Source organism: Pleurodeles waltl, chromosome 7, assembly GCF_031143425.1.
Source record: "Pleurodeles waltl isolate 20211129_DDA chromosome 7, aPleWal1.hap1.20221129, whole genome shotgun sequence".
In the NCBI taxonomy this organism is placed as follows: domain Eukaryota; kingdom Metazoa; phylum Chordata; class Amphibia; order Caudata; family Salamandridae; genus Pleurodeles; species Pleurodeles waltl.
Genome location: NC_090446.1, coordinates 90,527,265 through 90,552,564, shown reverse-complemented (window position 1 = coordinate 90,552,564; position 25,300 = coordinate 90,527,265). Strand labels below are relative to the sequence as shown.

General features: G+C 45.0%; 1 protein-coding gene across 2 annotated transcripts in view; it reads right to left on the bottom strand.

Moving 5' to 3' along the window:
* CDH26 (cadherin 26) overlaps positions 1 to 25,300 on the bottom strand; it is a 319,857-nt gene that overhangs the window by 13,428 nt on the left and 281,129 nt on the right. Inside the window, exons 16-18 of one of the 2 annotated variants that reach the window (XM_069243133.1) lie at positions 20,451 to 20,516; positions 16,787 to 16,846; positions 13,061 to 13,144 (exon numbers count right to left, since the gene is read on the bottom strand). In XM_069243133.1, coding sequence (XP_069099234.1) covers positions 13,061 to 13,144; positions 16,787 to 16,846; positions 20,451 to 20,516 — 210 coding nt within the window. The remainder of the gene's footprint in view (positions 1 to 13,060; positions 13,145 to 16,786; positions 16,847 to 20,450; positions 20,517 to 25,300) is intronic. The other variant, XM_069243134.1, reaches the window with a different exon arrangement.

Sequence of the window (25,300 nt, the reverse complement as noted above, 5' to 3'; positions counted from 1 at the left end):
GGAAACCCCTAAATGAATCAGGATCCAATCCTGACTGTGACAATGAGCTAAGAAGAGGTCAATTGTTCTAGCACTGTGGCCATACTGCAGGTGATCCATTCCTCCAGACAAATGCTAGAAACAAAAATTGGGGAAGTGGGAGTTTGATGTGGCACTTCTCCATCAGGTCCTTCACAACATGACAACTGTGCTGTTGAGGCGGAAAGTCGCATAATGGCCCTTGAAGACTCTGGGGGTATGCTCCAACAGATGGTCCAAAAGTCACAGAGTTCCAGCGGCAAAATGGCTGCTAGATATGAAGAGGCGGAGAGCCGCTCTTACCTGAAGACCCTTCACTTTTTAGTACTGCCAGAGGCTGTTGAGGAACCCAATCCAGAAAAGTTCTTGAAGTCCTAGATTCATGGTTTCCTCCCGGCGGACCAGACTTCTTCCTGGTTTTATTTGAGAATTCATGCAGTAGCTGCTACCTGGGGCTCTTCGCCGATGCATGGTAGCCCATTTTGTGAACTATTGAGGCACAGCTCTCACCTTGCTGACAGTGAGAAGACTGGGTGAAGTCAAGTATGAAGTCAAACAAAATCTTTATCTTCGCAAAATATATACGCAGTTAGTGCAGACCAAGAAGAAATCTTTTGAACAGGTAAAGCAAAAACTGAAGGCAATGGTCCTTAAATACATGCTCCTTTGCCTCGCAAACTGAAAGTTCAGTTTCAAGGGAAGGCCATGATTTTTGAACAACGTGATCAAGCTTGGGACTGGGTGGAGGAAAGCTCCTGACTTGGACAAGAGACAATGCAGCAGACTGACAATGAGGGGCAGACCATAGAAAACCAGTGGATGAGTGGCAGCTCCGCACAACACTAGCGCTTCTGCTGGGGCCCTGGAATACAAGGATCTAAACTTAGCTCAGAGACATGTTGCATCACCTTGAAGTGATTAAGTGTATTTACTCAAACAAACGCTGTGTGAGGGCGACCCTCCTCTGTCTCAGAGTTGAGGGCAAGTATCTCTAAAGATCCATAGGAATGGCTGGAATACAATGCTTATGAAGTAGGAAGCTTAGTTCCTCAGAGGTGCATTATAGCTAGTTTAGTCTATGGGGTATTTTTTCAGTTTTGGGCAACAGGGTGGGAAGTGTAGGGTGAAGGGTAGCTGAGTGGGCTACAGTTTTCCATGTTACATGTGTTCATATGGCACACAGCAACATTATGCTAATAACACACTGACAACAAATGCAGCGCAATTATGACACATTTCAACACTCATGCCCAAATTAAGGTGCTGACCTGGAATGGCAAAGGGCTCCTAGATAGAAATTAGATGGAGCAGTAATGAGGTATCTTAAGAGACTGGTGCCCAATATCTCTTTTTATTACACAAAACTCACCTGCTGGGCACCAAGTGCACCTCCTTGAGAAGACAGGAATACACCAGAGTGTTCCACTCTGGCTTCACCAGAGGTTTACAATACTTATTCATAGGTCCCCCCCACTGGTAATTATGAAGTGCTATAATGACTGACAGGACCACTTTGTGCTTTTTGCAGGGACGTTGAAGAGGGCCCTGTGGGTTTGGGGCAATGGGAATGCACCAAATATGTTAAATAGCAGCACCTTGCAGGAGCTATCAGCTGACCTGCTCCAAGTTCTGTTGGGTACACTGATTTTAGGAGACAACCTTAACACTTAGCTTGAAAGATCCTTGAACACTGAACTTAGACACTAGGTAGATGTGTCATCTCTTTGGGGTTACACACTAGTTAGCGCATTTGTTACCCTTGCAAACGGAGCTTTACTCATTACTCACCTTCCCACAAATATACTGCCACAATTGACTATTTATTCGTGCCACAAGATGCATTGCAGATGTCACTGCAACCTGCATCCTTCCAAGGGGCCTCTCTGACTAGACATTGGTTGAGATGTTCCTTAAAGCCGCACATAAGGGCATTGGCAACATGTGGCACTTAAATGCATGGTGGCTTAGAGTGGAATCCTTAGTGGATCTGCTCTGTGATGTAAACACAGACTACTTTAAGATTAATTGTCCACGGTGAGCCTGTAGAAAGCCATTAAGACTGTGGTCTGTGGTGAGGCATTTGCCATAGTGCATGTGAAAGAAACAGACAGGCAACAGGAAATTGCTGCATAGGAGGTGCACATTTTCAAACAGAACATTCTGCTGCAGTGAATCTGAGAGAGGAGATCAGGATGCAATTGAAGGTTTTCTGCAGACTACTGGGACGGAGGTACCTTAACATGGCTACAATTGCCAAGGTTGTGTCCTAGTATAAACGAAATGAACAAGGCAATAAGGCTGGCTATTGTAGTGGTCACCCCAAAAAGATGCTGGGGCATGGGTGATCCTCTCGATATGCACTTCTGAAGGCCAAATGGTCTTCATATTCACTGAGATCGCACCGGGTTTCACCAACTACTGTCAAAATCTATATCAGATGAGATATCCATCTTCACAGGAGCTATCCCAACCAATTACAAAAGATTTAGGGCCATATTTACAAGCGGCTTGCGCCACCAGTGTGTCACCTTTATTGATGCACCAATGGCACAGGCTGCAGGCAGATATCTACAAGGCTACACAAAGCCACTTTGCATGGATTTACATGGCCTTGTAGATATGGAATGAGGCAACACTGCGCAAGTGGTTGTGTTGCATTACTCTGCTTCAAGAGGCCTTTCACCGGTGTTGCGGTGGGTCTTCCCATGCAACACCCATGGATTTTGACACATTCTCAGATTTACAAGGATTTGTAAACCTGGGAATGCGTCAAAAGCCTACGCTTGCCCAGGCAAGGCTTAAGGGAGGCACAACGAGGAGAAATACCTTTATTTCTCCTCTGAATTTCCTTTTTCTATGTGTACTGCAGATTCTTTTGTGCAGGAAGGTGTCCCTTCCTGCAGAAAAACAATCATCCCCGCCACACATACACCCGTGCACCATGGTGCAAGGGTGCCTGCATTGGAGCGTGGCAGCCCATTGTGCACCAGCGCAGGGGAAAAGGACAAGGATGAGCCGTATCTTGTAGAAACGGTGCATTCCTGCACTTTTCTTTTGATGCAGGGCAGTGCAACAAGGAGGCTTGAGGCACTGCCCTGAGTCAAAATATTGTAAATATGCTCCTTAGTATTTAGGTAACTCTTCAGGTCTGACAGAGAGGAGCTGGATGAGTCCTTGACCTTGGCATAGATTCAGTCTACTATAACTGCTGTCTCTTCCAGCAGGACTCCGGAACCCAATGGCATCCCCCAAAAATTTTTTAACAAAATCTCCGTACTCCTATCACCGCATCTTTTTAACTTCTTTGACAGAATTTGGGAATGATGGCTCTTTGATGTGCCACTCACGGCCGGCTTTAGCACTGTTGACGCCCAGTGCAACAATCTTTTTTGGCGCCACCCTCCCCATGACCCCCTCCTTGGAGTCCCTCACTACCACCCGGCAAAAGTGCCCCTCATCTCTTCATAGCCCCTCTCTCACATACATTTCATTTGTTTAAAGAGCTGGTAAGGACTGGCTAAACTAATTAACTCAGCTTTCCACATAAAATATCCTTCTATTATTTGCAGCAGGCGTATTAACCCTCTGCGCCACTTTATGGCAAGTCAAAACTGACACTACAAAAAACTCCAATCTCTGTCTCTTGTACGAACATTAACCACAAGAGTTATCTTGACATTTTTATTGCTGCTTGAAAGCTGGACTCACAAGGAACTCTGCAGCAGGTGCTTTTAAATTGTAAGTTATTGCTCAATACAACGCCCCTCATGAGGTCAGTGCCCCTCCACCAGTTCAGTGCCTAGTGCATCTGCACTAGTTGCACTGCCTTAAAGCCGGCCCTGGTGCCACTAGCTCGCTACCCTTTAACCACACAAACCTTGAGAGCTTTGTGTCTCTTACAAGCTAATCTCACTCTTTCTAATGTGGAGATCAAGCTCTTAGCTTACGTTTTAGATGAGGACCAAAATGGATTTATGTCTGGTAAGAGTACTTGTCATTGCTTAAGTATTTTGCAGCTAGCACTTTCAAAGGGGGATGATCCTCAAAGCCCAGAACCACTTTTATTATTAGATTAGGAGAAGGCTTTCAATACTGTCCACCTGCCTTTCCTGTTCCAAATACTGTGAAGGATGAACATTATCCACGATTCATAGCTTTTGTGCAGGACCTATTTGATGCTCTGAGAGCACAGGTAAGAGTTAATGGGATACATTCCTCCCTCTTCCCTATCAAGCATAGAACGTGTCAAGGTTGGTCTCTCCTCTCCTGTTTTCCTTGCGGGTAGAACAGCTGGTGGAGTGGATTAGGAGAGCTGAGCATACATATTGGTTCATATGAGCAGATGATCAAGAAGATAGGGTGGGCAATGCTCTGATGACATGCTTTCATATCTTCAGCATTCCTAGCCTTCTCTGTCACGCCTGACATAAGTGTTGGCGATCTGTAGCCACATATCTGGCTTAATGGTTGACTGGGGGAAAACAATCTATGTACATCGGGCCAGCACGCCTTCCACACCAACAGTGAGGGCCTTGTTCCAGATAGCAAAAGGTCAGTTCTTATATCTGGACATACATGAAACTTGTGACCAACAAGCCACTTGGGACACAAATATTACTCCAAGTTTGAGAAGCACTTGCACCAACTTAGAGTCCTGGGATCCTCTACCATTTAAACTTCTGGGAAGGGGTGTGCTTTATGAAATTATTGTCTTTCTCCATTACTCTATGTACTACAAAATCACCCTTATGTACTCCCTCCAACTTTCCTACAAGACCTCAAAACAACAGTTTCTGAGTTCCTCATGGAGGGTACATTAGAGGCCGCATTTTTAGTTTGGAGGGCGGCAGAGACTGCCCGCCAGCCAAACTCTTTAGGACGGAAAACCGTCACGCTATTTCCACCCACTGGCCCAGCAGAAAACTCATCACAACATTGACGCCGGCTTGTAATCGAGTCAGCAGCTGTGTTGCGGTGCGTCCGGTGTCACAGCACCTGTCGCGCTTTTCACTGCTCTTAATTCAGGGAGTGAAAAGTGTGACTGGGCTGTCCATGGAGGCCCCAGCACTGCCCATGATAAGTGCTTGGGCTATGCAGGGGCTCCCATGGGCCCCCAGCACCATGTCTCTGCCAGCCTTTGCATGGCAGAGAGGGGACTCGTAATCCCCAGGACAACGCTGCTTGCAGCGCTGCCCTGGCGGGATAAGACTGGCGGCAACATGGCATGCTGGTGATCAGACTGTGGCGGCTCTACCAGGGTCGAAATGTGAAGTCCGGACCGCTGCTTCGATGAGGCCCTAAGTGTGCTAACCTGGTGGCAATGAGCTACTTGGGAGCTTCAGACTTTTGACTCTCCTATTGGGTGGCACAGATGATACCAATTGGTTAGTAGCCTTTGGTTACAGGCATGATTCCCCTTTGAGGCTAAAACTGGTTTCTCTTGATAAATTAGGGAATCTAAACTTACTGTATGGAGACCGCCTCTGGCCTTGCTCGCACAGGTCACAAAACTACCCTTTCTTTTTCTGACAGACATACCTAATGACATGTTAACAGGCTTGACAAACTCATGGCGCAGACCCCTCTATCGGCTAATACAAGATTAAAACAGATGACACGGCTGGAGGGCTTCCATGCATAGGAGTTGACCAGGATCTCGAGATTAAAAAAAGTCTGGGATCACAGTCACATTTGAGATTGGGAGATGTCTAGGATCATGATCATATTGTAGCATTTAACTATTTACTTGAAGAATTCGACTTACATAAGTCTCAGTTTTTTAAGTTATCTTCAGTTCTGTGACACATTAGCCACATAAAGAGACTTCAACCCACTTGAGGCCAAACTAATGTTGGGCCAAAGAGATGTTTCGGAGTAATCAAGGCTTTATAGGTAACTCCTCCTTAGCATTCCTCATCCATTCAAGGGACTGAAGCCTGCCTGGAAAAAAGACGTGGGTAAGATTGCTGAGTGGCGGAAGGCCAAGATGCCAGCCCAGACATTCACCATTGCTTCTAACCTCAAAATAATTTGATATAATTATCTCCATTCCATATATTACAGCCATTTAGGCTTTGAAAAATGGACAGAACCCCAAACACTGAGTGTACAAGCTGCGGCAACCCAAGAGGTACCTTCTATCATATCATTTGGACATGTCCTGTCATTTCGGTTTGCTGCCAAAAAAAACATGACGTCTAGGAAAATCTATTGCAAATTCCTAATGTCATAGTCCTTTAAGTGACACTCCCTGGTGGTTATAAAGGATTGAGCCGATTCTCTATATCAGAGATTACGGACAGTCATAGGCTATTTGGTGACCAAAAGCGTTACTGCTAGATACCGGGACCTCCCGAGCCCCCACCACTGGCAGTATGGACCCGGGGTATGGACCACAGCAGTAATGCTGAGCAGGGAACCTACAAGTGCAGAGGATGCACCAGTAAACACCTTAAAATATGGGATCATGGTCTTCCAGAATTTTAGAACGGTAACTGATGTATCTGTGCTGCTCTTGTGCACATTATGTCAATTTTATTGCATGCGAATTAATATGGATCAATGGAGTATTGCTCCTTTGCTGTAACTGGTGCATGATTGTTCAGGTTACGACTTGTTTTGCATTAATTAAAACAATTAACAGATGTGTAACAAAAAATAATTGTTAAGTTGCTGACAGATTATTTCAACTCTGCCAATACCCTGTAATTGTATGCCTTTGTCTGCCTTTCAGAGAACATTTTGGAACACGTCCAAGACCATAAATCTCTTTATCCGGTGATAGCTTTGATTTGTATTTACATCTGTTGAACAATAGACCTTTGCATGAGCACCAGCCAGCAGACAAAGAGATAATAACAACTCTGTTGCTACAGATTATTCCATATCCAGCTATATGCCTCAGCATGTTTAAAATATGTACTTCATGTGTCTGCTTAGATTCAAAGTGACGGAGGTAAAGCAAACAAGTGTGGTGCTGAATACAAAATCAGTGACATATTCCAAATATGAAAGGCTAGCATAAGGTCAAAGTGTTATTGTTAGCTGTGCTGCCAAAGACTGTTGTCTTCTAATGCCTTCAGAAAGGGTAGAACTAGATAACCATAATTTGAATTCATTCCTACAAATATTTAGAGGCTGGTGATAGCCGAGGCAGTGCACCGAGGGTGGATCTGGAGATCACCAAAGGATCAGGTGATGGATGAGTTTTTGTCAGGTGCGGCTCCTCCGCTAGGGTGGAGGAGCGTCACCCCCCCACCAGAAGCAGCAGCTGCAAACCTTTTACTACAAAATAATAATAAACTGTGTTTATTATTGTTTTGTAGTAAAAGGGGTGGGGCCACAGGCTGTGACGAGCACTGAGGGGAGTGCACTGTGAACTCGCATCAATGTGCATGTATGTTTGGCCGGCAGTCTTGGGCTGGCCAAACATGCATGCGCACAGGGCTCTCTCCAGCCCGGCACTGTGTTGCCGGCTGGAGAGAGCAGGCACACGCTCCCATTCTGCCTTGGTGCGCTCTAGCTGGGCGCTCTCAGCCAATCCTAACGCTGCTCTAAGCAGCATCAGGATTGGCCGCAGGACAGAATGGGAGCCTGTGCCTACAGCAGAGTGGTGCATTGGTTGCAGAGGCGGCGACGATCCAGGTAAGTGTTTTTTTTTCATTAATGTCCCTCTACCCCCGGCGCAATGCCTTGCCTCTAGAAAGCACCACGAGCCGCTCCTGGTTATAGTAGGGAACTCAGTGAGAAACCTTAAACAGGGGACTGCTGCTGAAGGGCACGTCTACCAGATGCCCATTGCAGCTCCTCGAAGCAGCAGGAGTTATTTCAAACAGCCCCTCTGTTTTTTTTAACCTTGTGAGCCTCTCATCTTGCAATGATTTCTAAGTTTTTTAAAACATTTAAGAAGTTGTAAGTCTATTAACAAAGCTGTTGGCAATTTTGCACACCCCTAACAAAACTGCTTGAGGCATACCATGTTTCCTGGGGATCCATGCCGGAGAAAAATTGTAGGGGGCAAATCAATGGATTTCCCACTTAAACTTTCAGAGGATATTTTGCTCAATGTTTTAACAAAAGGATTTACACCAAGCTTGGCATGAAATAAATTTTCACTCAGAAAGAGTTATTTTTAAATTTGGTAGAAATCTGTACAGTATTTTTGGACATTAGCACTTGAAATGTGTTTGTATTTGGAGGTTCCTTAGCTGTTAAACATATGAGCAGGAACTTGCGAGTTTTGTCAATTACATTTGAATTTTCACGGACTATAATGGTCCTTAACCTATTTTTCCCTCCATCTTGCCATAGTGAATTTCTTTTAAATTGTGAGTTTCACAAAGAAAAGGGGAGACTCAATGATCACTTCCATTCAACGAAAGTGGGTAGACAAGCGCCCAGAGTTATGGAAAGATTCAATGGAAAAAATGAACAGTGAAATGCATGAAAAAACATTTAGTGTAGAATAATCTCACAAATTCAGAAAAATATAAGAGCACAGAGCAGCCGTTTCGGAAATTATAATGGACGCCATTTTCCAACGCTTGCGAGTTTTGATGATTTAGTGAGTATACAAAAGACACATAAATATAATGATCCATTTTAACCAAAACTGTAGGACAAAGAGAGTGAGGGTGGATGAAGAAAGGCACAGGGCTGTCACTGTGGGGTGGGGGAGGTGAGGCAATAATAAAGACACACTTACATACAGCACACACTCCAAATAAATAGAAATTGGTGAGCTCAAGAGTTTCAAGAAATTTGAGAAATTAAACAAATATATATGAATGAAATCATCAGGCCTGTGCCTGTCTGCAGTGTCTCTTGGCATGCAGACATGGTTGAGCACAGGGCCAGGCCAAAGGTCCCTTCCATTCTCGGGCGTGCATGGCGAAGGAGGTTTCGGCAGGAGATGATGCATAGATGGTGGTCCTGGGTCCAACCATTAAAGTGTCATTTAAAAAAAAGAAAGAGATTCATTGAAAGAACACCTTTGCGATCATGTAAATAACTATGAAATTCACATAAAGCTTCACAGTTAAAGTGAAGTTATGGTTCCACATCAAACCTAAAAATCCCTAAAATCCTCAAGACTTATACCCGCATTATGACTTTAGCAGTCTCTGAGCAAGACTGCCAAAGCCCCTGGCGCCAGAAGACCGGCAGTGCTGGCGGTCTTCCGCCCGCCATATAATGGGTACTGTCGGAGTTCCGCCACACTGCGGGCAGATATCCGGCAGTAGCCATGCTGGCGGGCAGTGGCGTTCTGGTATTGCTACCACCTGTACAGCCCCAACAGAAGGACGCCGCCAGCCGCATTAAGACCATTAATATGGCCTGGCGATGTCCTTCTGGCCGGGTGCTGCCGGTGGTGGAAGCGCCCCTTCCCGTTCCCTGCCGGACGACCTCCTCGCCGGACAAGGTAAGTCGGGCGTCTGAAAGGGGAGGGGGGTTGGAGGGTGGGGGGGTTTTGTGTTTGAATGTGTGGTGTCTGCATGTGTTTATGAATCTGTGTGTGTGTGCGTGTATGAATGCAACTGTGAGTGTTGTGGTGTATGCATGGTTGTATGTGTGTGAGTGAATGCGTGTATGAATGTTGAAGTGAGTGCGTGTCTGCATGTCAGTGTGTATGCATGTGAGTATGCATGTTTGGATGTTTGTGTGTATGCATGCATGAATGCGTGTGAGTATGTGTGAGTGAATGCATGCCTGAATGCATCTGAGTATGTGTGAGTGAATGGGTGTATGGATGAGCGTGAGTGGATGCGTGTCTGGAAGTGTAGGTGAATGAGTGTATGAGTGGTGTGTGTGGTTGTCTGTGTGCATGTATGGGGTAGGGGGCGCTATGTGCGTAGGGGTGTGGGGGGTGCTATGTGAGTGGGGGGCGCTGTGACTGTAGGGGGTGGGGCGGTATGTGAGTAGGGGGTGGGAGGAGCTGTGACTGTAGGGGGTGGGGCGGTATGTGAGTAGGGGGTGGGAGGAGCTGTGACTGTAGGGGGGTGGGGTGTCAGGTGCTTGCTGGGTGGTTAGGGGAGCCATCTACCGGTGACAGGGAAGGAGTTCCCTGTCACCGGTAGCCCTACCGCCATGGTTTTCGTGGAAGGCTCCTAACACATCTGTGGATCGCTGGGTCGGAGATAAACATCTCCGGCCTGGCGGTTCATACCGCCATGACGGTATGGGTGGAGATGTGGCATTTTGGCAGCGGCCAACCCACCATACTCATAATGTGGCAGTCTTCACCGCCAGCCTGTTGTCTGTGATACTACCACATTAATCCTGGAGGTCGGAAAAACGCCAGGGTCATAATGACCACTTTAGTCCTCTAAATAAACTATGGCCCCGATTTTGTGTTTAGTGGTTGGACTGCCAGATCGCCAATGCAGCAGTCGGAAGGATGCCACCAAACGGGTGGCCTCCTGACCGATGCATTACAAGACTACCTCTGGACTGGTGGTAGTGTCTGCGGTGGTGTCACTGCGGTGGCATGCTTTGGCTCATAAAGTGAGTCTGAAGCACATGCCGCCGCAGTGCAGCACCAGATGCACCTCAGGCGCACTGTTGCCATACACAATGTTGTGCATGGCGCACAGTGTGCTCCGACAGTGCAGGCATAGGGGCACAACATATGCCCCCAGCCACACTGCTCAATGTGAAAATTGGCCTTGGGCCCTGTTTGGGGCCCCTTCCCTGCCTTTCCACTGAGCTTTTCATGGCGGGATCCCCACCATGAAAACTCTCAGCAGAAAGGCAGGTTGTGAACAGCACAGCGGTGCCTGCATCTGCGCTACCGCGATTGACCACAGCTTTCCCTACCACCACTGCCACCACTGGATCCGAGATCCTGTTGGTTGTGGCGGTCGTGTGCTGGTCCAACCACCATACTCGTAATCTGGTGGCCGGACCACCGAGGAGGAAGTTGTCGGACCGCAACCGTGGATATGGCAGTCCCAGGGCACACTAGTAATCAGACCCTATGTCTCCACTTCACCACAAGTCCCATTTCAGTCATGGACGGTGTGTGAAAACTACAGCATTTCCTCGCTGTCTCTCAGATATGTTCTGACCTAAGTACTAGTAGGAAAAGATAGGGAGCCAATTTCCTGCGGGCTGATGTCTACTCCTTTATGCAGGACATCCATCTGAAGGGAATAGGTGCCAGAAAAGATAAACCTCTATTTGGGCAAACTCAGGAAAATGTGCCTGACTGGTTTGAATACAAAACGCCTTAGATTTCACACCTGTAGAAATGGTATGCTGACTCTTTACTATGTACCATTATCAGAAGATTATTGGATTTCCATGGATATTTGTGGCCTATGAGCACGTCTGTAGCTTGTGTCAGGCACTGAGAAGTGCACAACAAAACAAATACTTGAGCTCTGAGTTTTAACCAAAATATTGGAGCAGTGAGCAGCACCTGCTGTTATCATTCAGTGCAGTCATCTTTTTTCACATTATGCAAGCAAATTGAATGTATTCGGGAATTACTACAGGGTGTTGCAATTCAAGTTCCAGGTTTACAGATGAAAGTTGTAAATTACAGCAGTATAATTTATGCCAGCATCAGGAAGAATAAACATGTTTAAAACATGCAGTATATAACCATATAGTCTATTCTCTGCTGTTGTTTTTAATTTATTGGAGTTGTCATGAAAATCATGTGCAACTATTTTACATATCCACTCTGTCTATATTTAAGGATAATACTGCTACATTTGTAAAGGTGTTTTCTACACTTTTTAAAACATTTAATATGCAACTATATGTTACACTTTGTGTGTTGCTAGCATTACAAAATCAATTGAACTCAGTTTAATCAGCCTTGGAGAGACAGGATGCTCAGCCATGGAAACACACAAGGGGCTCCAGAAGAGCCTCTTTAACTCACTGAGGTGGCTAAATGTTGCTCCGACTACTCAAATGGCAGCAAGCCATGTTGGCAATGGCTGAGTAGCATGAGAAAGAGTATGCATAGAGACCCATGGACAGAGATGTGTATGTGTCCCAATAGTGAAAGAACATGGGGTCAGGTCAGACCGAGGAAGATGATAACAATGGCCATTTTTACGTAAAAGTTGTGGCAAACATTTTTAAAGGCTCTAAACTGTATATTTTTTAATTTCACTGTATTCAATCCAATCAAATATATTTTTTCAACCTCAAGAGGATGGGGGTCTGACTCAGCCGTACAGCGAATCAAATCTGCGACCTGCAAGTTGAACAGTCAGCAGCGTTTACTCACTCAGCTGTACTGCCAGTCAGGAATGAAGGAGGTATTTTAAACACTCCAGGCACAATGGAATTCCACCACTGGGGCCAGTGGCATAGCACAAAATGATGGCGCCCTGTGCAGAATGTGATGAGGGGCCATTGAGACTCCTATATCCTAGAAAAATGAATTGGCCTTTGGCTGAATGTGGGCCCCTTGGAAGGGTTGGGGGCCAAGGGACACCAAGGAGTATTGGGGACACTGGCACTGTAGGGCCTGCAGGGGCCTGTGTTATGTCCCTCAGCAGAAGAAACCCACCTTACATTGAAAATGGGAATTTCCCACCTTTTCTACAGTGATTTCTTAGCACAACTAGATGGTGTACTTAGGCCATCCTTACCACGACACAGGAGACCACTCAATTAGAAGTTGTGTGGATGCTTCCTAAAAAGCAAGGAAAAAGCAAGAAAACGCACGCAAGGTGACTATGTGTGGGTTTGTAAATATGGGCTGGCACACTGCGCCACTGAATTCTAAAGCAAATGATGCTCAGGTGGCGCAGTGTGCCACTATGGCCTCTTAAATGAGGCCCTTAATTTGCAAACAAGATACACAGGTTTGCCACTGACTCTATTTTGATAACAATGTACAATCATCATTTGTTCCTTTTTGGTATAGTGTACACTAGTATGATCTAAGACATAAACCAGCAATAATATCTTGGTAGCCAAACATTTACCACCATATAGGGTACAACCAGTTTGGTTACTTGTATGAAGTTGCTCATACTTTTACTTGAACAATGACCACAGTGCCACTAAGTAAACTTACGTTAGTCACCAGTTCTCCCACATGCTCGATGAAAGCATCCTTGGGTGCATTTTGACTATGGAGTCTTGTCCCATATCTTCCATTCTACATATGAAAAACATGCCATACAACATGTGTTAGATAAGGATGCAGCAGTAGGACATTTAACATGCATGTTCTATCGTTAATAACAGTTGTTTTCAGAAACCCTACTCAAATGTATTTGTAGGTAAAGTACATCATGTCTTTGCAGTAGAATCTGCTTAGTATCTAGAACTATGACTAGGTGTTATGTCTTGTCCATTGCGTATACCTATACAATAATAGCAAGATTAGACAGAGGCTTGAGGTGGTGCATGGCTTCCATCACAAGGTGAGGATGATATACTGATGTGCTTTCCTATCAGGCGCTCCCACCATCTGCCATGAGAGTGTCCTTTTGCAAAACATGCATTTCCCACAGCAGAAATACCTCCAATGAGATCAGAGCACTAAGGCCCATATTTATACTTTTTTAGCGCCGCATTTGCATCGTTTTTTGACGCCAAATCAGTGCAAACTTACAAAATTGCGGCAAGAGGGCCCACACTGCTGTGCATGCTGCACTGTGCCACTCTCATAAGAGAGCACTCACTTGCACATGATGCTATGGTAATCTCATTGAGGCCTTAGCATGCGTGCGTGCACTCGTGACACCATGTGCTTTTACCAGCAGAATCAACAGCTATCAGAGTGAGCAGGTGTCCCTATTTTACACATGTTACTTGAGGGTGTAATCCAGACAATGACCTTGGCATCAAGCACCTTCTGAAGCAGCATTTACAAGATGTTTATGGAGTGGCAGAGAGAGGAGGTTGCACAGAATTAAGGTACGATGCCCGACTCCTTTTCCAGTCTTGAAAGTGAACCACATGACACTTTTACTGGACTGGTGTTCTCAGTCACCATGAGGAAATGGGGACCTATGTATCGAAGTGGACTGGTTTGCTCATATTTAGGCCCGTATTTATACTTTTTTTAGCGCCGCATTTGCGCCGCTTTTTGACGCAAAACGGCACAAACCTACAAAATACAATGGCATTTTGCAAGTTTGCGCCGTTTTTGCGTCAAAAAACGACGCAAATGCGGCGCTAAAAAAAGTATAAATACGGGCCTTAGTGACTTCAAATATGGAGTGGTCATGGGCAACAGACATGCAGACAGTAATACATTGCATTGTGTAGGATACTAGTGAGTGATTCATAGGCTTGAGAGACATAGGGCATCATTACGACCCTAGAGGTCATGAGACTGCCAGGGCCGTGGTGGCGGCGTTACCGCGGACAGGCCAGCCGTGAATACCGCCAAATTAAAAGTTTGGTGGTTTGGCTGAAGCCAAACCGCCGACCCTCCACCTGTCCCGCCACATTACAGCATTTCGCCAGCCTGAAGGTGAGTCCCTCCAGCACGGCGGAAGGCGTGATACCACTAGTGGTATCAGCAGGCGAGAGATCGCCAGCATTTTTCTGCCGGTCGCACCGCCAGAAAAAGCTGGCGGACTTGCACCCTGGCGACATGAATAAGCATTCCTTTTGCCAGGATACACTCCCACACATGTCCACATACCCGCACACATGTACTCACATACTCCCTCACACAAACACACCCCCACTCACCCATGCACTCACGTCATACACCCCCATTCACACTAACATACATACACAAACACCGCATGTATTCACTGCCCCCTTCCCAGCGCATAAATACATTCACAACCCCTACACTCATACATACATTCAGTCCCCCCTGCACCGCGTACATACATTCACTCCCCCCTCCTCTGCACCTCATACATACATTCACTCCCCCTCCCCCTGCACCACGTACATACATTCAATCCTCCCTCGCCCTGAACCACCTACATGCATTCACGCCTCCCTTCCCCAGCGCACACATACATTCACTCCCCCCTCCTTCTGCACTGCATACACACACTCACCCGCTCTCCCCATTCACTCACACAAACACGCACCCTTCGCCCCGTCCAATTACGCAAACACTCACTTACATACACATGCACACGCATACACGCACTCACCCCTTCTATCTGCTAAATCGCACTCATGCACTCAATCGCTCACACCCGCACAAATGCAGTCATCCCCACCCCCATCCACTTACACTCACTCACACCCACCCAATCCACATACACTCACTTACCCCTCACCCCATCCACAAACACTCACTCACCCCCATTCACAATCACACAGGCAGACATGCACCCACAAACACTCCCCCTCCTCCCGCATTCACGACATTCACACACACAGATACGTACACACTCACACACTCCATCCCCCGCACATTCACGACATTCACACATGCACTCACACACGCAGACACGCACACACACTCTCCCCGCATTCACAACATTCACACACTCACTCAAACAACACACAGACATGCACACACACACACACCCTCCCCAGTCAGACAATCCACTTACCTCGTCCATTGAGGAGGTCCACCACTGCCAGTACTTCACCATCTGGACACCGCCACAGCATATTACGGGTCATTTTGGTGTGGCGGTACTGGTGACGGTACCGCCTCTGCACTGTCGACCGCCAGCATAACTGGTCTCGGAATTCCACCCGATTTCGGGCAGAATTCTTACATCAGTCCTATTAGGGCTGTCTTAAGACCGTCAGCATTAGTGGTATTTTGGTGCCGGCAGTTTTGGCGGTCTTTGCAAAAGACCGCTGAAGTTGTGATGAGGGCCATTGTCTCTTTTCTTGAGGCCACAAGCCAGTGTTAATTTCAACTTTTTTAATCAATTGGAGGTACTGATTGCAGAAGACCCAAGAGAGGGTGTTACTGCAATTTGACCCAATGTGTGGGCATACTTGATTTAACTCACGAAACTGAAACAAGTTTCTATTAACCAAGGTTTGAAATTATTTTGATTTTCAAGCTTGGATTAATGAATTGATTTCATATGTACTCAGTCTATCATTTGTTCTCCAATAGCAGACCTTGTAGGTCTGGTCTGGTAGTGCTAACTGGTGGTTCCATAAGGCAAGGTAACACAAAGCCTTGTGGAGTCCCCACTATGTGATGCCTAAAAATGTGACTTTTGCTAAAAGGGCCTGGATCAATTCCATGTTAGAAGGCTTTTTTGTAGGCCTGGGCGGAATTTGCAGCAAAGTGACCAAAAAACTTGCTACGCAGAGTTCCACAAGCTGCGGAGTGCGTTGGGTCACACCGTTCTTGCAGATTTTTAGTGCCGGGTGATTGTCCTGCTCTGAAAAATACACACAAATGGCACCACGTGCAGGGCAAGCAGGCGCTGCTTCTTTTCTGCAGCTCGAGTAGTTTTTCTACTCGAGCTGTAACTACCTCAACACAAATGGAAGATTTCTCAACAGGGATGGTCGTGACCATCCCGCTTTAAGAAATCTTGCTGGAAAGTGGTGATTTTCTTCACTCGTGCTCACCAACCTTATGATGGTGAGTGTAAATGAGGAAAAATCTCTGCTCTGTGGAGATTTTCGGAACTCTGCACTCCAAACGGAGCTCAGAGAGGGAAAAATGTTACTAATTCCACGTGCGGAGCAGAGTTCACCACACACCCAGACTTTTTTTGCATGGGGTGCTGAAAATGATTGTATTTATGTGCCAAATGCAAATATACAGTGCCAATCTTCCTACAGAGGTGCTCAGCTTTGGTACATATGGTTCACATAACCCTGAGAGAACAGAACTTACACTTATTTCATACATGTTCTCCCTCTGTGATTGTCTTGGTGATGGCATTCCTGATGAACTCTGTAAAACAAGTTTCAAGTTATTGGTATTGTGAAATAAGAACAGAAAAATGCAGGCGATGTCTTTACAGTCTATCCAGCTATTACACTGAGATCATTAGACAAAACAGTGGTCACACTTTGAGGATTTGTAACAGCATCCCACAGCACCTAAGACTGGCACCTGCCGTCTTCTCCTTCAGGGGTGACTTGAAGGCACAAGTACGCTTTAAACATCCGTATGAACATAAATCACATATCATATCCTTATTGAAGAATGTCACTTCACACAGAACCTTTTCAACTTCAGCCCCCCAGCCATTCCAAGTAAGAATCCCCTGCCATTACAGAAGCAGCTCTCTCGTCTACCCATTAAATCTGTCCGCCCCCCACCCCACAACACAGGGATCAACATCCTACTCTGGACACCTGTATATTTCACAAAATGATGTGTTTGCTGTGAACTGATGTTGAGGTTTACACTATGTACCCATGTTTGTTCAAGCCGTTTTATCAAAATTTTAAAATATAAATACAAAATCATATTGCTTGCATGTTGCAATATCAAAAGTGTACACGCGGTGGTAGCAGAGTGCCACGCGTGCGGTGTTAAAAAGCTGGAAATTCCGGAGCCCTTTCCCTGTCGACATAATAGCGGGTGAATGGATTGTGTCGTCATATGTGGCCTTGTACTTTACGAACTCTTTCGCGTGGCAAAAGACCGCTACAAATTTTAAAAAATAGATAAATAAATGGCAGAATTTTAACTCAGTAGGAATCGTATGTAAAGTCTTAGTAAAGATAATAAATGCTGGACTTGCATTGCTTTTCAAACGCTTTCTTGCCCTTGATGCCCATCCACAAAAACAAGGTCAGGATCTATTTTTCTCAAAAAACCTAATTATAACCACAGTAAATAAGTTATATGACTGAATTTGTTCTCGAATCAAAAAGTAAAGAATGTAATCATCCATGTCACAGAACCATAGCAGCTAGGAAAGAAACTATCCTGGGGAAGTTGTGATATAAAATGTCCTGTGTCAGACCACTAGGTTGACAAATTCTTGATTTTGAAAGTTTTTGAATGGTAATTTTTTTATAACATCACAGGATATCTACGCAGATTCTTAAAACTGCATGCATGAGGTTTCTTTGAAATAGAGAATTGCACAAGCTGTATTTGTTAGAAATCTATTCTTTAACTTTGTTAGATAGTAAAGAAATGACTAAACTTTCAATTTTGTGGAATGTTAATTCTCGTGTTTATTTCCCTGGACATATTCCCACCTTGTCCCTTTCTTGAGCTTCAAAATAGTTTAAGACATAGCAAATAAATGTTCATTTCCTTGGAACATGAAATTGCATCAACAAAAGCAAAAAATATTGATGAAATGAGTTGTAGCATCAGGGAGAGGTGTGTCCTGGACAGGACCTGTGGATCTGCTCACTATGGTCCTGATTACAACTTAGATGGAGCGAAATTAAAGCATGTTTTTATACGTTAATTTGGTTCCGCCTGATTATAAAATGTTTGGTTTGTCCTCACCCAGTTTTACCAGGTGTGGGAGAACCAAACATGACTTTTTCTTAACAAGGGGAAGCATTGTATGCCCCCTCCTTGAAATAAACTTCCCTTCCATCCCCTACTCCCCGCATCAATCACCCCTACTCCACCCATAGGCCCACCCATACATTTACCACCTGCTAGGAGCGATAATTCCCCATTTCCTTGGTTCTTATTCGTATTTGCATGATACAGGAGTGATGCTAGTGGGCAGTAACAGTAAAGTCACATGCAATGTTATTACAGCAAGTGCCATGCAACCTGTAATCAGTTTCTTAGGCTCTGATTTATACTTTTTTTGCGTCGCATTAGCGTAATTTTTTGACGCAAAAGCTGCGTAAACTTACAAATTACAATTGTATTTTTTAAATTTGCACCGCTTTTGCGTCAAAACATGACGTTAATGTGGCGCAAAAAAGTATAAATCAGGGCCTTGGTATTACCTAAAGCAGTGTGTTCTGGGAAAAATAATTAGAGAGAAGACCGGACACTAGGGGCGTGCTTTGATAGACATGATTGTTTGGTGTTGGTAGAAATTGTGGTCTGTGGAAGTGGTATGGGCCATCAGGGGAAAGTGCCCCAATGAAAAATGAAATTAATATTAATATAGTGAGACCTGTGAGGGTCTCAAGGCGCTGTCCACAGGCAGTTTAAGTGATTGCCCAGAATCACAGGATGTTGCACCAATGCCAAGGATCAAACCCGGATCTCCGCCTCACGAAGTGGTCGCTCTGACCGCTGAACTACACCCTCTCCCCAGTAAGGATGAGGTGTGGTGCTGGTTGAAGGCATTGTCTGCTTGAGACGTTGTGGCACCACTAAAAGTGGAGGTGTGGTCTAAGGTGGAAGTGTGGAGGTCTGAGGAGGAAAGGCTTGTGGGCTTCACTGATATACTAGGGTCAGATAGGAGGTGTGATCTAAAGAAGTCTTGAGAGGAGGCAAGTCTAGAAAGATGATGTAGTCACTGCAGAACATAAGTAGGACCCCGGAGAAGGTGTAGCCTAAGGTGGAAGTGTGGCCTAAAGAGGGGTGTCACAAGGGTAAAGCTGTGGTCTGTAGTGGTCGAGAGTACAATTATGGTCTGCATTAGAGTGCAGGTGGGGTTTAGGGAGGGGGTATGGTCTATAAGGAAAGAACTTTACCAACGATAAGTGATTTCGTGAAACAGACCGACCTTGCTGTTAAGGGATCAATTACCCAAGAATTTGATATTTCGACTATTTTTTACAAAGTCCAAGAATGTGAATAAATGACTATATGCATAAACCCGATCTGCCATCATTGAGAGTGTGCAAATTATTCCAACTCACAAGAAAAAGCCACTTGAAGCTGATGTTAGAGTTCAAGGCTGGAATGACCATACAGAATAGCTGTAAAAACTTTGTAGCCTGGTAAACACAAACATGATTTCAAAATTGCATAGACTTATAGGCCTTAGCCAATTCCTAACCAAAGAATTTCGTATGGGATCATACATGTTTTGCTGCTGCTAACAGGAAACGCTCCAGGGCCAGTCAGTAACATCTAAATCACGGCTTCTAGCCAATATATTTGCAAACATCTATTGTAAATTAAATAGTGGAGTCACATATTTTCAAGTTCTGCCCTGTTCCCCTGGATACAGTTCGACTTGTTCACTGGACTTGTTGAATACAAGCTTCTAGGTGCCATACTGAACTTGCTTGATGCAGGCCTGCAGCTGCTAATCCTGCCCTGGATAAACTAGCCTTCAACATTACTAAAAGAACAAGGTCTCCATTACTAAAAGGTACATTTTATTTCAGTCTTAGCCGGAAGACAAACCCATCAATATACTTCTTTGCACTTGTCTGGATCATCATGTGTTATATCCAGAGTCTGCGCAAAGTGATGCAAAACTTGTATTATCGCTTTACATTAAAAGGGAGTCCTCAATGTCATTAAATGATAGACTGATGCTATCCGTTGCTAAGAGTAGTGAGGACTATGCATGATGACGTTTCCTTGTCCCATTGGATGTGCCTTCCGGGATGCAAGTCCCAAAAGAATACCCCGATGATGACAGAATCAACGCAGCACATACCCTTGCCGTCCACTTATCAGACTTTGATTGACGTGATGTCCCCACTGGTGACAGTCCAACAGCAGCCTTAAAAACACAAGAAAAGACGCAGTGATCTTCATGAATGTCTACAAATGAGCAAGAACAGGCACAGAGGCAGGGAAGTGATATACAAAGAAGTACGGCAGTGGATAGAAGTGTCTAATTTATAAAGAAATTAGTGAATGGGCTCCTAGTTTTTTTCTTAGGAGCCCACCTGTGGCTCTGCTAAATATGTGGTGGCCGAATACCAAGGCTGCCTAGTCTTGATTCCACCTCTTCCCTCTTTCTTCTGAAAGTCTGCACTTCCTCTCTCCTTTATTACCCTTTTAAGTTTTCATTTTTATCCTGTTTCTCCCTTTATATCCGAATTTCCTGTCTTATCTGTCTTATTTCTCTAGTTCCACCCTTTCTGTCTCTGTTCCGTGTCATGATGAAAAATAAAGTCCGTGGCCGCATAAACGAGTGCCGTAGCCCAGCACCGGCAACCACTGGTACAAATTAAGCACAGGACTGATAAAGTAAGATTGACTTTTGAAGACAAGAGAGTCTTAATTTGTTAAAAAGTCCATAATTATCATAGTGGTGTGCAATAATAAGGCATGTTACACAATATACAACTTTAAAGGAGCTGCACTTGTGATGATAAAACAATAGTGAGAGAAGAGAAGAGGAGAGGTGAAATGATGGAGGAGGGTGAGGACAGCTCCATGAGCTCTTGAAGCTCATGAAGAGCTGCACATTGGACCATAACATGGAATCCACTGATGCATCACTGTCCAGTATGTGCAGCATGTGTGCAATGTTAGCATGAGTCATTTTAAAATACTAATTCTAATTAAAAAGTCATTTAAAAAACATATCAGTGATGTGATATTCATGGTTAATATGTATTTTTAAATAATCCCTGAAAACTGCCCTCACTTCATTCTAGCTATATACAGTGCTTAATTAGTGCTTGTTGTTTCCGGTGCTGAGCACCAGCACTTCTTTTTCCTCTGCGTCAAGCCACATGGGACAGAGGAAGAGAAAAATGAAAAAGCGTAAAGCATCACAATGGTAGAAAGCAGAAAGCTGTAAGAGTGAGCTGAAGGGGCAGGGAGTGGCTGTAAATGTACTGAAGAGGCCCGCAATGGCTTCAGGATTACGCCGCCTCAGTATTCCATGTTCCAACATTTAATTGCAGCAGCCGCGTGTTTCAAAGTAGAGCTTAGGGCACCGGCACATTTTTATTTACAAATTAAGAACTGGCTATATACAATCACACCACCGTGTATAAGGTTATAAAACAACTCTAAACTCAAGAAGCTCTTTCAAAGCACAAGGAGATGTGGAAATATACCAGGTGTACCTCACATGTTGACATCAGTTTAGTTATTCATGTTTATGTAATTCACACATATTTCCCAGCTGCATGTGTGTAAAATATGGTTGCCAGAGAGTAGGTGTTATTCATCTATATTGTGGTCTTCTATTTTCTTGACCCTACTGCACTGTTTGCTGGTTTATTTATTTTTTTGTTTTTTTTGCTGAAAAAAGCGTGGAACCGTCCCAGCGTCTATGCTGTCTAGCAAAGCGAGAATGATGGCTGGATTATCTAAAATCTGTACAATTTACAGCAGGATCATTGGGATATAGGATGCTGTAGGCGCTCAAATTAATTCCAGGCAGGGCATTGTTGATCTTCGTGCTTACACTCAAAGCCACTACTTTACAAGTGCCATTGTAACTCAGGCATTGTTGATTCAGGTGGATACAAGTCTTTCTTTTACCTAAACTGAAATTACAACTTGTTTGCAAAGATGAACCTTCAGAAATGTCCCTATCCTCGTTTGCATAGGGAAAACTTTTTGGAGGGGATGAAAAATACTTAGTGAAAAACATACAGAAATTAGTCCACCAACACTGATTATCAAAGTTGTTCCTAAGTGAAAAATCATGATGGCCCACTAATCCTGCAACTAAGACTTAGGGGTCATTATGAACCCCGGTGGTTCAGACCGCCATGCCGGCGGCGGGTGCAAAGACCACCACCGGCATGGCGGTCTGAACCGCCATATTATGAACACAGTGAGGGGCGCCTATGGCAGCCCTCCTCCACTGCCAGGCTGCCGCCGACAAGCAGCCTGATGGTGGAGGGAATCATTTTCCGACAAGGCAGCACTGCAAGCAGCGCTGCCCCTCGGATAATGATCCCTTCTGCCACCAGCCTTTCCCTGACGGGGCTGGCCGAAGGGGTGCTCCCGGGTCCCCCTGGAGGCCCCTGCACTTGGCATGGGCAGTGCAGGGGCCCCTGTGCAGTTCCCCATCGCGCAGGTCACTGCCCAATTTCGGGCAGTGATCTGCGCGATGGGTGCAGCTGCATCCGCCGCACACCAACATTGGCAGCGGCTCCATTTGGAGCCGATGTCAATGTTACGGCCCTTTTCCCTGCTGGGCCGGCGGGGAAAACATTATACAGCTGGCGGGGGTAGTTGTGATGGCTGTCTTCTGTTGACCACCAGCACAGATCTCAGCGGTATTAACCGCTGAGATCGTAATGAGGGCCTTAATGTACCCCAAGGTCTCGGTGGTTCCAGATGTGGAATTACCACTGCAGTGTTTTTGCACTTCTCACAATGAATGATTTTGTGCACAGTGACTGTATTCAATTTGTATTAGTCCCACAACCTACCTGATACCTTGAGAAATCTACTCTGTGTACCCCAGTGGCATGTGTTACGTACACATTTGTAATGCACAGTTCACATGACATAAAATAAACAATTCAGGCACGAGTTAGACTTTGACGGACAAGCTACTCCGTCACAAATGTGACAGATATCCTGTCTGCCTTATTATAAGTTCCACCGAATATAATAGTATTGTAACATGAAAGACATGATATTCACCACATTTGTGACAAAGTATCCCATCCGCGAAAGTCTAAAAGGCCCCCTCTCGCTATGCCTTTGAGAATTGTATGTGATGTTTAACATGTATGAGTAAAGACATTTTCCCAGGCATTTACTGTACTTGTGCCTGCAAATGGTTTCTGAGTCTGTATTTTTATATTAATTTGAGAACTTCCACTAGCATTTTCAGAGGGGCTTCCAACAGTACTTCCACTACATGACCAGTTTCTTGAATGGCCTTCATGCTGTGCCTAGGGTTCTGCTATTTCCTGCTGAGAAAGTCCCTGAATGGGTGGGAATAACAAGGCTAGACTGTCCATCCGAAAACCAACCAGACCACCTGGAGGATGGGGCAGTACTAAGGCTAGTAAGCCTCTAGCCCATCCCTAACAGGTTGATACTGGCCTGTAGGCAGTAAGGCAGTGCCCGAGGGGCTGTCTGATAACTCAGTGCATGGGCTGTTTTTTGGCTGTTTGTGAACCTGTTTTACGGTCCGAAGGGCCAGTTTTCCCCGCTGATTTCCTCAATATTATCCCAAACATTGCCTGTAACCTGCACCATAAATGCATGCAGTCTCCCATACCTTGCACAACACCTAAACAACCTGTCAGTGCAAGTTCAAAATTGCCCTATTTGCAAGTGTTGTACTTTGTTTAACTACCTGATGCGCTAATGGGGCCACATTTATTATGGTGCCCGGGTCTTTTTTTGTGTTATAGTCTGACCCTGCCCCAATCCACTAATTTAAGTTTTCTTCTCTTCGGTGTATGCAGTGAAGCCTTCAAACATAACAATTATATCCCAATCCTCTAGTAAAATGGTGCAACAATAGTTGTCGTGGTAACGGGGATGCGACGATGCGCTCATCCTGCTACACAATTTTACATGTCATTTGTGGTTAAATGATGCAGCTTAGCTACTTCTACCCAGCATACCTGCACATGAGAAGTAGAATCAGGCTTAGGGCTTGATGACAAATGGTTAATAAAACTGAAATCCCTCTGCAAAGCACAGGGGTTCACAATTATAATTGGTGGGATGTTTATCTCACCTGGTTATTAATGGGTGCAATAACAGTCTCACAAACTGTTAAATTTCGTGAAACCTCACAGAAGAAAACAGGGGTAAAGGTAGGATATTTACTGGGTCAAGCAGATTTTGTTGTGGTAAGCACTGCAATCATCTTGTTATCGACCAAAAAGTCAGAATATAATCAAAATATATATATATGTTTTTATTATTATGTTTTTTTGTCCTCATTCACTTATCCAACACCAGTATAAACCTGGAGGCCTCCTCTAGGGGATAAATTCGATTAATATGCATATATGCATATAATCAAAATATTACACTCAATAAGTTCTGAAATCAGGGTGTGTCATATTTTATCAGGTGAGATAAATTTCAACTAGCTCTCTGCACAGCTTGTATTTGGGCTCCTAGTCTGAGCCGGATTATCTGGCCTTTCATGAACCTGCGCAGGAGTCAATACCATTGGGCAGGGCAACCATACCAAAGCCCCTCAGCTTCAATAGCATGTTCTGGTAGTTGACAGCCTTGATAAAGTGGGTGCCTTGATGCTGGACAAGCCACCTTTACAATCCTGCACTTTCCAATGTAGCAGACTAAAACCATATTCCATGCTCTTAGAGTTTAGTCCAATAAACCCACCCAAGCAAGGTCAGGTTTGCCTACATTGTTCTTCACGTTATCGGGTACTTACAATGTTCTTTTTGCCAGTGCGGCTATAGGTTCCCAGTTTGGCCCTGGGCACAACTGGCATTCCACGTATCAGTGGCGATATAAGGACGGTGTTCTCCCCAGTTCAACCCCATGAGTACCCCGGGGCACTAGGGAAGGAGGAAGTTCACCCGAAGGTTCTCCGTCGAGGCGGATAGCCAGAGAGGAACAAAGGACGGGAGTCAGTGGGGAGAGACC